The sequence below is a fragment of the Bactrocera oleae genome, chromosome 5, assembly GCF_042242935.1.
Source record: "Bactrocera oleae isolate idBacOlea1 chromosome 5, idBacOlea1, whole genome shotgun sequence".
Taxonomy (NCBI): domain Eukaryota; kingdom Metazoa; phylum Arthropoda; class Insecta; order Diptera; family Tephritidae; genus Bactrocera; species Bactrocera oleae.
Genome location: NC_091539.1, coordinates 14441888 through 14455044, shown reverse-complemented (window position 1 = coordinate 14455044; position 13157 = coordinate 14441888). Strand labels below are relative to the sequence as shown.

Below are 13157 nucleotides of genomic sequence, written 5' to 3'. Positions count from 1 at the left end.
ATAACTCTATATCTATTTTAAAAAGTTTTAGGTGATACAAACAATCATTAGGTGAACCAAACTATTATACTATGTAACAACATGTTGCAAGAGTATAAAAACCAAGAGGTATCCAAAGCTCTAGAATAAATGTTTTACTTTATCACCGAGGCGGAGCTCGAGTGCTATGGTATTATATGAATGTAAATATGTACAAATGTATGTAGATCAACAAACATTTTTTTTATCATTTAATGAAATGGTGAATGAAAACACGTGCGAAGTGACAGCACTTACACATAGATATACACACTGGCGAGTTCAATTTCTTTGCCGCTTTTTCACTTTTACCAACGAAAGCTCAAATGAGTTCCTACAAAAAACAAAAGGCAAATAGAACAAAGAAAATGCGAATCACAAAGTCAACACAAATGTAACAAAATAGGTAGTATGTGTGGATGTATATTCTAACAATAACAACAATAATAATTTCCAATGCACTTTCGTCACACGACACCGAAGCTCGCACTAGTGCTGCGTCTGACAGCACACATACACATATGTACATATATAGGTGCATAAATGGTATGCAGGTAAATGTGCCGAAGCGGATTCGGCACAACTCGTAAGGTACTTACAATTCAAAGCAAAGACTATACTAAAAATAAGAGCAAAAAAAACCAAAACAAGCAAATGCAATATCGTTGCAAAAGTTCTAACGCTTACGCGACGCAGATGTAAATTTTATATACGTCCATTGCATGCGGAGAACTGCAGTTACTGCTGCTATGGGCCAATGCGATCATTACAGTCACTACACCTAACGACGACCGAAAGCAATTAGCACGATTGCTGCTTGAGCATACGTGGGCTACTTTGCTTGGCTTTTGGCTCTCGCCAGCAATTGAAACCATCGTGCCGTTGTGAGATGAATTTGCTGCCATTTTCGACATTTCGACCGCCACCATCCCCCTTTGGTTTTGCCCTTATGTCAGTTGCGAACTTTTTCCCTTAGCCATTGTGCTTTTGCGTTTGTTAAGACTTACAGTAAATGCAACGCGTAGTTATTTGATTCATGGTGACGTCATATTTTGCATTCTCTCAAGCTTTTGAGACGGCGGTCGCAACAAAGGGGTGCACACAATATACTCGCAACTTTTGCTGTGCAGCGCAAGTGTTTGCTTGCACGTAGAAACACCTACATACCTCTAACTGCAGTTGAACGCCGACAGTGACTTAAGCATTGCACTGTGGGGCGATGTGTGATAAATCTAAGGTAAAAATAAACACCTTTTGTTTACTTTAATTCGCTAATAGTTTCTTCATAAAGGTACAAGTTTACAACCCTTCCAGATAAACAATTGTGTGATATATCCATTTTCTTTAATCATGTTAAAAAATTTTAATTGATGTCCATATTAAGTGTTTTGTTCTTATGGTTAAAGTACAGCACTCAGTTGCTCACGGATCAAACTCTTCTACACTTGGTCAAAAAATACAAAATACGACGAACTGAGTTCATTTAGCCATGTCCGTCCATCCGTTTGTTTGTATATAAGCGAACTAGTTCCTAGTTTTTGAGAAATCGATCTGAAATTTTGCACACATCCGTTTCTTGCCAAGAATCTGCTCATTTATCCGAACCGCCGATATAGTTGCCATACAAACTCCATGGAAACTCTTATATTTGTATACGGTATTATTTTCTTGTTTTTCTTTTTTTCGCACCTTTTAAATACATACAGTCGATATTTGTGGTCCGTTACGATCTTATAAACCACTTTTGCAAACCACGACGAATGTCTTAAACATTTTCTTGTTCAGCAAATGTCAAACTATGCGGTGGGCAATGCGAACAATGCTTTTGCCAGCAAATTATTCAATAACTATTGATTGCATTGTAGTTGAACCAAACACAATATCCCGATTTGCTATATAACCTTGCTAAAATACAAGGGATTATTAACGGTCTTAACGAAATTTATTTTATATCGAAATTTGACCAAGTTTAAAACTTTCTGTTGTCAAAAATGATAAATTTAAACCACTCAGATTAGACTTGTTCAGTTCAGTTTAAGATTGACATATGTACAATCACACATTTTTACATCCTGATGCAGCCAAGGTGTTAAAAAATCGTTTGTTTGAAAATTTTGAATACTGCTAACCCTTTAAGCGGTCTCTTTGCCAGAGCTTTAAAAAGAAATTTTCGTAAATAACACAAAATTACACAAAATCCGATAGTCAATTGGGCTAGTAAATGTATGAGCATACAAACAGCGTATGGACATATTTTGGCCTTCAAATCAATGCCAATGAATTATTATTAGCGTTCACATGTTCCTCCATGCGTTCACACTGTGCCACTATTTTGGCTTACGGCGCGTTCATCGTGCTGACTGAATGGTGCCGCTGTTGTCGTTGCATTTGCGTTTGCTGTTGCCATTTGAGATTGCAGTAGTAGTCGTCGTTGTTGGGGCGCCGCTGTCGCCAATGCAGCTTTTTCAGTTTTCGCTTAACGCTCGTTCAGTCAAGTTGATTTTGCTGCACCGTCGTTCACTATTTAATTCGCGTCGCATACAAATACAAACAAACACTGCAAAAACATATATACACATACACACTCATACACGTGCATTCAATTATTATCTGTGCCGCACCGCACCGCACCGCGCCACACATTGCACACCAAATGCAAACGAGGGCAGCCGTCGTCTGAGTGGCTTCAATTGGTGTACTATATTGTGGTATTAAGGCGATAACAGGTGCGACACAGGGCGCGCGAATACGGTGCGCGAGCGGTCAGTGTACATTTGGCGGACGGGTGTCATCATCAGCAACATCAGGCGTCGTCAACGCACACGTCGTCGTCGTCCGCCGTTTGTACGCCAGCGACGCGCATCTAGTGTTGCGACGTCGACTGTCAGCATGGCGCGCAAGGATGATCCCGTCCTGAATGTGCGCTTTGTGCAATTGGTCGAAAACCATCCGTGCCTTTGGAACTCAACGCTGCCAGCATACAGCAAGAAGGACGAAACCCAAAAGGCCTGGCAGGAGGTGGCCAATGAGACAAAAGATAATGGTATGTAAGCATTGTTTGCCTGCTGGCTGGCGCCGTCGCAGCTGCTCCCATTTCGTCTTTATTGCTAATAACCATAATTGTTGTTAGTGCTAACATTGTGGTTTCTATTATTTTTGTTGTACATACATATGTACGAACGTACAAGCACACACATGTATGCACTATTGCTATTATAATAATTTGCGTTTGCATTTTGTTTCTATTGTTGTTAATGTAATGCATTTTTTCTCGTTTGTTGTAGTTGTCTTATTTGTGTGTGCATGCGGCGGAGCTTTCGCATTTGCTATGTAGTAATAGTGAGCTAGTAGCCAGAGCTCACTAGAGTCACAGAGCGCAGCGTAGAATTGCGTGCCGTTCGTTCTTCAAAGTTTTCGCATTCGCGATGCAAGCGCTATACTGCGCTGCACTTCTATGCTCGTCACTCGTGTCGCGCACACCTCACCCCACCACAGCGCGCACACCGCAACAACGGCTGACGTACGCAACTTGATGATTGTCGCCCGCCTGTGTAGGCAATACAGACACACACACATGTTGGTCAGTTGGCAATGGCAGCGCCCTCAATGCGCTCAGTTACGTTGCCCAGAGCTGCGCCCCCAACTTCTTATAAAGTTGTTATTGTGAAGTTTTTTGTCGTTTTTTAGATTTTCGCAAGCTTGTGTGTATGGCGGAGTGCGTGTGTCTACGACTGGGGCGTCACAACGTGTCGCTTCGTCAGCCGCCAGTCAATCGGTTTGTTTACTTGTTGCCGTGTTTTGCTGCATTCGCATGTGCGCCATGGTGTGCGCTATGGCGAGACGAGACGCGAAGCAGAGTGCGACAATGTTGGCACGCCAGCTGCAATTGCTGCAGAAGCTTTGCTTGCCTCTATCATGTATGGCATTCTCTGCGCTCGGAGCTTTTGACATGCAATATAGTTTGTATGTATGCACGTGCCCATAACCGCACTCGTACAATCGTCTATTGCCTCATGTGATTTCCACAGTCACTACTCTAACTGTGACTCTCTGGCGCTCTCTGTTTGCAGTTGTTCTCAGCCGTTTCCCTACACTTGGGGCTCATATTGCGCTGTTTGCGATTAACGTTTGTGCACGAGCATTTAATATGCTTTTAATTTATTGCTATTTTTTGTTGCGGTTACAAGAACCTCTATGAGTTTATTTGCATTGCGCAAAACGCGTTTACCGATATTCAGTAGAACAACAGTATTCAATGCTCTCAAATATGTCAAGTTTTTAAAATTTTGTAATTTACTGCTTTCTTTCTTTCATTCAATTCAAAATTGAGCTGTAGCTGGTATTAAAAGCACACATCTGTATAATTACATATGTACATACGCATTAGATTTTTAGTGGGCATTCTTTGAATCACTGCGCCGATAATAGTTTTTACATTTCCTGCTCTTTTTATCGCATGTTTTATAGCTGACCTCAGCGCGAAAGTTCTTACGATCGGAATTTTCATAAACTGTGAAATTATAACTGTACTCATGTATATACCTACAAAAGCCTATGTAGTAAAAGCTCCATGTTAAGCGCAACACTTAATCCCCTTCGTTTCACGCTTAATGATTTTTACGCTGACACCATGTTGCATGGGCATGGGTATGATAGGACGACGAGATGTATGCTTGTCTAGTTGTCAGTTCCAACGGCGAAATATACACATTCACCGACGGATCATGGGGGGAAATATGAACAGGAGCCTGCCTTTTCTGTAGTAGTCCATAGGCAGAAAATTACTTCAAACTAAATGACAACAATTCAGTCTCTCAGACCAAAATAGTTGTCAAGTGGCCTGCTGCATTAACCTGCAAGTACATAAACCTTCTAGTGGACGGCCAAGCGTGCCTGCAATAAGTCTCACTGCGTTAGGTTATGCAAGCAGGCAATAACTAGATTCTTAGTAGGTAACTCGGTTAATATCATCTGGATACCCAGTCATATAGGAATTGAAGGAAACGAAAAAGCAGACGAGTTGACTCATTCGGGGGCAGTTAGGAACACACTTCCCCTTAACTGTCCTAGGCCATTCAGCTCTTTCAAAGGTAGTTTGAAGCTCAGGTCCTGGAATACTAGCAACACAGGGTATACCACAAAGTTACCTTTTAGTAGTGTTGATTAGGGACAGACCAAAAAGCTTCTTCTTCTAGGCCAAAGGGAATTACTCTTAAGATCCCACCTTCGGAAAATTGGAAAAGTGGCTTCGGCGGAATGCACAGCTTACGCGAGGTTGATGAAACGCTGGAACATTAGATAAAATAAAAGAACTGCTGTAATATTGGTATGAAATTAAAAAAATTTAAGAGATGATGTTATTCAATTAAATTGCTAGAATTAATGAAATATTGCAACATAGAAATCAAGCTAAGCGAGTTTAAAAAATATTTGAGTAGTAAACACTTATGGGAAAGGTTAACACCAGTAACGTATTTATCATGCTTCTTATTCAGTGTTTATTATTTACAGTTTTAACAATATATGTAATCTTTGTTTCACAAGGATCTCCCACGAAAAGATTATGATGTGTAATTTTAAACATAGTCTTATTCTATACATAATCTTCTTACAAACATACTTAAAGCAATGTGTACCTAAAATCTTATATCATAAAAAAAATATATTTACTTTTATCCTAAACATCATATTTTTATCAGTAGTATCAACTCTTGGTGACATTAACGATATTCTTTCGCTTTTTAGTGTGGTTTTCGGAGATTATATAATACTTTTGGGTCCTTAAATTTAGTTTTTCTCTATCTTCTATGATTTTGAAAACGAAAAAAAATAAATTACTTCTTTTCAAACTTGCAATTTAGTAGGTTCTGTAAAAATGCTTGCTCTACCATAAAGTACTTCATTTTAATTTATTCAAGATTGGAAAGAATTACGTCATAAACGAAAGCAAAAGAGAAGGCAAGACTTTCCAAATTTGTCAGGGGTATTTGGCAGGCTATGTCCTCCAATTCTGATCACGAGCTGTAATGCAACAGATTCCAATCTGGACTTCCAGACGCCAATCTCAGCAGCTATGAAACCAGAAATATTAATTCTAAGGCACTGTTGGATGGCTTTTGCTTTGTGTGCTGGAGCAGAAACTTACTAGAAGATTAAATGCTCTCCACCGAAGAGACTTTTTACAATGCGTTTTGAAATTTTATGCTGGTACACTTTTGGCCCAGTTTTAACCCATTTTTTACTGAAGTGAAAGTGGTGTAACGGGTTTACAGAAGACTTCTCACCAAGTTATTACAGCAGCTGTATTTTGACCACGTTGAACCCTTGGAATAACAGTTTTTGCGTAGATTTTGTCGGATTGCTGATTTAAAACTACTTCAACATTGAAATTTTTTTCATTTGTAAAAAGAATATTTTCATGGTCGTTTACCGCGTGCCACTGTAGAAGCCGCTTGCATCTGTTGTGCCTAATTTGCGCAATGCGCGTTGTTAATCAGATTACCACTAGACCGATGCAGAATTCGTAGCTCAATTCATGCAAATTTATCCTCGCTTTAAATAATTTTTGATACGGTGAATTGCCTTAATGAAAGAACATTCCAATAACAAAATAGATATTTCGAGATAGTCGTTAAAAATTATTACATACATACGTATGCTCTCAAGATATTGAGTGTTGCCATTTCATAAAAACGACACAAACTTTTCAGTATTGTTATCGGCTCCGTCTAAGTCTTTTTATAATAAATTTCTGTTATTTGCGACTGGGTCTTCTTTAGTAGTAAGTACCTTTACACACTAGAAATGTTAATCTTCAATAGCTTATTTTTCAGAATCAAAGTCATTAGTTCCAAATAGTGTATTTATTGAAAGGATGAAACTTTATATTTTCCGGCTAACGGCAACTTATTTCAACTATTTCGCTGAGCAAAACGTTACAGAGTAAAGTTACTATATTTGAAAATCGCGTTGTAGACAATTTGAAGAAGTTCAGACTTACTGTGGAAACAATCTATATTATGTAGTTAATTTACGACTGATTTAGGAGTTAAAGGAGGAATTTATTTACTTGTTAGTTTTATTTTGAATTGTTTTTAACGAGCTAGTCACACCAAAAAATTTGCAAATATTGAATTTTCACACGTTTTGTTGTTTTAATTGGAACAAAAGCCCATATGATTTTTGACCCTGTTTGGTTGTATATTTGATTTGAGTTTATTGACTTTATAAATAAATATCTAACAGTTCATCCAATATTTCTCTTGCTTGCAGTACGAAATTGTCGCGAGAGATGGCGTACGATCCGGAGTAGTTTCCTGCGATCGTTGAAATTATCACGCACTAGTACCGGACGAGGCAAACGCAAGTATTACCTCTCCAAATATCTACAATTCTTGATACCCTACACAAAGACGCGCCTAAAGAATGTCAATGCGACACCAAGCATAATTGCGCAGCGCAAAATGACACCGCAACCGCCCATGACGCGCATTAATCACATACCATTGCCCATAGTCAGCAGTGATGACACCAAAGATTCCAACGGCACGGAGGTAGCAATAGCTGAAGAGGACGTTGTGGTTTCGCTACACGAAGGAACAGCAACCGCGACGCAGCAACAACGCATAACAGTGCAGCCACCAATGACAGCACCGTGCGCCATACCAGTACCAGTCGTCATGCCGGCACCGACCGCCATCAAAACGGAGCAGGGTGCCACAACGCCGGAACATGGACGATGTACAGCGACGGCCGTCAACAGCATGAATGCGTGTGCCATTGGCGGTGGCGTCAACAATAACAGCGGTAATGCGGCAAACAGTAGTGCTTTTGCTGCAGCAACGGATACGCAACCGACTCCGCGTAGCGCATCCGCCGTCGATCTGACGGAGTTTGCCGAGTGGATTAAAAGTAAAAATGAACATCATCGCCAATGTTTAATGCCCTCCTCACCTGATGCTGATCAATCATTTCTCAACAGCTTGCATCCATTTCTGAAGGAAATGTCCGGGAAACAGAATCGCCGCTTCCGGCAGAAGGTAGTAGCGCTGATTGATGCCATTCTGGATAATGCCGACTGAGGCGTACACACATACACATGCGATGCGTAACGTATAGCCGCAAATACAATGCTGATGAAGGTGATGTGAATGTTGACCGTGGTAGTGCTGGATGTGCGGAACCAGGGAAAGTGAACGTGAACGGGAACAAGAATGCAGCAGTGATAGAAAACGGTGTGGTCCGATGTGGAAATTAGATGTGAATGCTTTATTTCTAATATCGAGGACTACAACTAAACTAAAGTAAACCTTACGCACATGAACACACTATTACCTAGCGCTTTAACGCACACAACCTACATACATACAGTTAGACACTAATACATACATTATACTATACCTGCATGCACACCAAATATGTGTGCAGTGAATATCTGTTGATTTTTATTAGAGAAAAATATTTTTTGTTTCCAGTGGAATTGAAATAAATGCTTTATTTTTTGTACTATTTGTCTTTTGAAACTTTATACCGAGTAGTATGGAAAATTGTAAATGTCGAGGAAGGATCCTACGATTTTTGAGCTCTCATACGCGACTCCACCTGTATTAAAAACAAGAAAGCACACACGTTAACTTTGGTTGCACCGAAGCTAGAATACCCTTCACAGAATAAGAGTTTTCCATACAAAAGCTTGATTTTGATTGGCAGTTTATATGGTAGATATAAGTAAGTTGTAGTACTCCGATAGCTCGTCTCCGACTCAGCTCGTCACGATGACCATTCATATTTATATATATTTAATAGGGTCTCCGACATTTCCTTCTGGGTGTTACAAACATCGTGGCAAACTTATTATTATCAGCAAATCAATCAGCGTATAATTAAACAAAAATTGTAAAATGTATTTCTTCAAAAAGAGTTTTCTGTTAAACACGAAAGAGGACGAAGCTGTAAATGGTGGTGACTGTTCAATTTTCAATTCTTTCATCAAAAAGTACCACAGGTTAACTCTTTGAACAATCAATATGAGTATGTGAGTGATTACAAAACACCAACTTCAGTTTCAATCGTTTCATCACAAAAAAGGGCTTAAACCATTTTGTGACCAATTAAATTTCTCGTCGCTATTGTTACTACTCAGTCTCGATAAGATAATTGGTGCTCGACAATGTTTTTATACAAAATAATGTATGCTCAAATATGAACTGTGTGCTAATACATTGTAAATAAATTATTGCAGTAAATCTTCCAAAAAAATAAGACGTTATTTACCATTCGTAAAGTATAAAAAACAATGAGACCTAAGATTGCGACAGTTTTCGTGATATCACCACACACGAACTGTCAAACTCCTATAGTAATTGTGAGCAAAACCCAAGATTGACAGAAATATATTTGATGATGCAGTTGGTTCAAATTCTTTGGTTTTATCCTTGAATTGAATTTATTTTTAAATCCTTATTTCCATTTTACATTACAAAAATCGAAAAATATGAAACATAATTAGAGATATATTTATTATTTCGAGTTTTTCGAAAACATACATATGTATGCAACATTCAATAAAACTTTTTTTTTTTAGCATACCGTTTATAATTTCCAGATAATAATATCTTTTTAAGGACCAATAGTAATCTGCCATAATATGACGATCCCATCAACTATGATGCCTTTCTTTCATCACTTATACATTTTGCTGAAGCCCCAAATGATTGTGGAAATAGTCCACCTTGGTACTCATATTTCCTCCGTGAGTATGAAATTTTGTCAGTAGATTTTGTACATTTTATTTTTAATTTGGTACTTTATGGTCATCATCAAATAATCCACTTTTAACCTTTTACATACTACATACATCCAGAAATTGACTACAAATGTATTTAACACAATATCCTTCCAGGTCCACTTCTTTATAATTCCTCACGATCATTGATTACGTATATATGTACGGCTGGCAACTAATTAATTGCGGATTTTTTTTTTTAAATCAAAGACAATTTTTCATGGAAATAATAACCTTTTTCTGTAATGTATTGCCCATTTTGATCAATGACCTTTTGCCATCTTTCAGGCAGCATCATAATCCCACGTTCATAAAACTTCTGGTTTTTATTAGCAAAAAACTGAATCAGGTACGAGGAGTTTTGTAAAGATCGAAACAACAAGTAATCCGATGGTGCAAGGTCAGGACTATATGGTGGATGTGGCAAAACATCCCAACCAAGCTCCAATAATTTTTGCCGAGCGACCAAAGATGTGTTTGGCCTTCCATTGTCATGATGGAATACAACACCTTTTCGATTTATCAATTCGGGCCGCTTTTCTTCAACTGCATTGTTTAATTTCGTTAGTTGTTCAACGTAGACAACAGAATTGATCGTTCGGTTGGGTGTTAAGAGTTCAAAGTAGACAATTCCTTTATAATCCCACCAAACTGATAACAAAACCTTCTTTTGATGAATACCAGCTTTTGATGTTGTTTGAGCTGGTTCACCTGGCCTGCTCCATGATCTTTTCCGCTCGATATTGTTGTAAACAACCCATTTTTCATCGCCAGTTTTCATTCGTTTTAAAAATGGATAATTTACATTATGTGATACCTGAAGCTTCTCTGCAATCTCACGTGTTGTACTGTGACGATCCGAATCGATTATTGCTTTGATTAGGTCGTCATCAACTTCAACTAGACGACCAGAGCGTTTATCATCTTTGAGTGAAAAATCACCAGAACGAAATTTGGCAAACCAATTTTGACACTGCGGTTCTTTTATGGCTTTGTCGCCATAAACAGCACATAACTTTTTGTGAGCTTGCGATGCGTTTTTCCCTTTGCGAAAATGTTCCTTTTGATCTTCCGATCAAAACACTTTCTTTTACTGATTGACAGCTGAATTGCCAACTATCAAATAACAAAATGTGTTTTACATTTGGATTACGCCAGCAAACCTAAAAATACAACTGAAGCCATCTATGAGTGGAATCCGCAATTACTTAGTTGCCAACCCAATATGTATTATTTCTCGGAGTACATTTAAGAAAATAATTTTGGCGTTAATGTTTACCTTCCCATTCACTCGCACCAGTAAACGGTACGGATTTCAGAGAATTTGGCAACATCTTTGTTCTTGAATTCATACCAATGACTTTTGAAATCCAAAGAGAAATTTCCATTGAATAAAACAGAACATTTTGTGGATTGTAAGTCTAGATAAGAATCTCCACGTTTAGATTTTATAAAAACATTCCACTTAATTTTTCTCGCATTTTCGATAAGTAGCCTGAGAGTGAAGATCGCATGATGCTTGAATGCCCGAAAAACGTGCGCAGAACCCTAATCATGATTGCAAAAATAATCTTTTTTACTAACAAGCCGAGAGTTGATCAAAATGTTACATATGCAATAATCATAAAAACAAGAGCACATTCAATACTTTCATGAATAAATTCGTAGTACGGACACTTGCAATATCAAAATTTGCTAAGGCAACAAAAAATATATTTTCCCTTGTAGAGCTGTATAATTTGTATCAAAGGTGTTGTGCTTTAGTATTGCGTTTAAAAAACTAATTTTAGACTTCAAAAATATTTAAATTAAAAAATTTTTATTTATTTAATTTTAATAAAAGTTAATCTGAAATTCACAGAAGTAGTAGAACGAGAATAAATTGTGTTTTGGGTAGTTCCGAGCAAAATTATGGACAAAATTCGGGTGACTGTTATGAAATAAATAAGTATTTGTTACAAAAAATATATAAATATATAGGTATATATATAATATTATTCTCTTCTTTTCGTTCTGCTTTTCACTTTCACATACGAACGAGGTGATTCGGTTTGAAAATCGGATTTTGCCTGTCCCAGAAATCGAATAATTTTTTGATGTGATTTCGAAATCAAATGCCTTGTTCTGGAAACCGAATTCACATAATTAAATGTAATTTGAAAACGAAATACTTGTAACTTTTGGTTTCTTCTCCGCGTACATGCCAACAAGAGATATGTGGGCGGAGGAAAGTTTGAGGAATAGTTTTCTGTTAAGAGCTCTCCATTAACTATCTAGTGAGAGCTCGGGGTTTCAAGACCACTGTAGTATTTTTCAAGCAGCAATCCCTACAATTAGGGCAACAGTAGAAGCGCTGTTTCTAAGTGCCCCTTCATTCAGGGAGGTAAGCATTCAATCCGGCAGCATAACGGCTGTACTGGTATCGCTGACAATCGCACTGATCGCACAAGGTTAGTCAAGGAGTGTCTGAGCTCATTAGCAATACCATAAAGTAACTTCGATATCAGACTGATTTGGGTGCCTAGCAGAATTGCTGGAAACTGCAAAGCTGTTGAGCTCACATTAAAGTGCCCTCTTATCCCAATATAATCAGACTGGGTCGCTACTTCGCAGGGCTGTTCCATTCCAGTACTGGCTATGTGGACCTTGTGTGAGCTCGGATAGCGTTAGTACCTGGCACCTTTGCAAAAGTTATATTTTTTAGGATCAAAGTGTAACATAAGAGGTCTATTGAATTACTAGCTCTTAGCAAGGTTCATATTACCGCATTGATAGGAGCTCTCACTAGATACTGGACTTCTTCCACTGTACATCTTTTGTTAGATTAAGGATGAGGCATCTCGGTAGTTATCCGAGTACCCGGATACCAAATTTTTCTCGAAGAAAAGCCGTTTAGAACTGGTTATATCATCGGCTGCCAATGTAATGTTTTCTTTATTAGTCAACTAAGTACTTTAGATACGTTGCTTCTTCATACTAAATTATCCGTATCTTTCCCAATGGTCATTTGGAAACGTCCTTTGCTCCCTAACTACAAAAACTACCACACAAAATATATTTGGGTTATTCACTTAAGCGAAACCGAAAGAAAATATAATAGAGGTGATGTCCCAATACGAAATAATATTCTAAAGTATAAACGGTAAACAAGTTTAATATCAAAACATTACATCTGAAAACATCTGGAAGAAGCTTATTGCATATAATGACAAAATTACACGTCTATATTTCAGATATGTATTTTCAAATTAGTTCTCTTAATAGATATATAGCAGATAGTTGTGTAAACAACAACAAAAAAAAATAAATAAAACAATAAAATTTGTTCTATTGTTAAAATGGCGATGTTGGTTCT

The 13157-nt window shown here is 37.9% G+C and overlaps 1 protein-coding gene across 2 annotated transcripts; it reads left to right on the top strand.

Annotated features, from left to right (window-relative positions):
* The first annotated feature begins 2478 nt into the window (after positions 1–2478).
* Positions 2479–8523, top strand: LOC106622130 (uncharacterized). Of its 2 annotated transcripts, XM_014241218.3 has the most exons (3): positions 2479–3061; positions 7291–7929; positions 8000–8523. In XM_014241218.3, the coding sequence occupies exons 1-3, from the start codon at positions 2908–2910 to the stop codon at positions 8014–8016; spliced, it is 810 nt and encodes a 269-aa protein (XP_014096693.2). In that variant the 5' UTR covers positions 2479–2907; the 3' UTR covers positions 8017–8523. The 2 variants fall into 2 exon arrangements, with proteins under 2 accessions (XP_014096693.2, XP_014096692.2); XM_014241217.3 differs by having other exon boundaries at positions 2480–3061; positions 7291–8523.
* Positions 8524–13157: the final 4634 nt, after the last annotated feature.

Bases quoted from the DNA above. Each gene is read 5' to 3' on its own strand.
- LOC106622130 (XM_014241217.3), top strand. From the start codon at position 2,908: ATGGCGCGCAAGGATGATCCCGTCCTGAATGTGCGCTTTGTGCAATTG. The intron at 3,062-7,290 runs GTATGTAAGCAT...TCTTGCTTGCAG, and splicing joins CAATGAGACAAAAGATAATG to TACGAAATTGTCGCGAGAGA.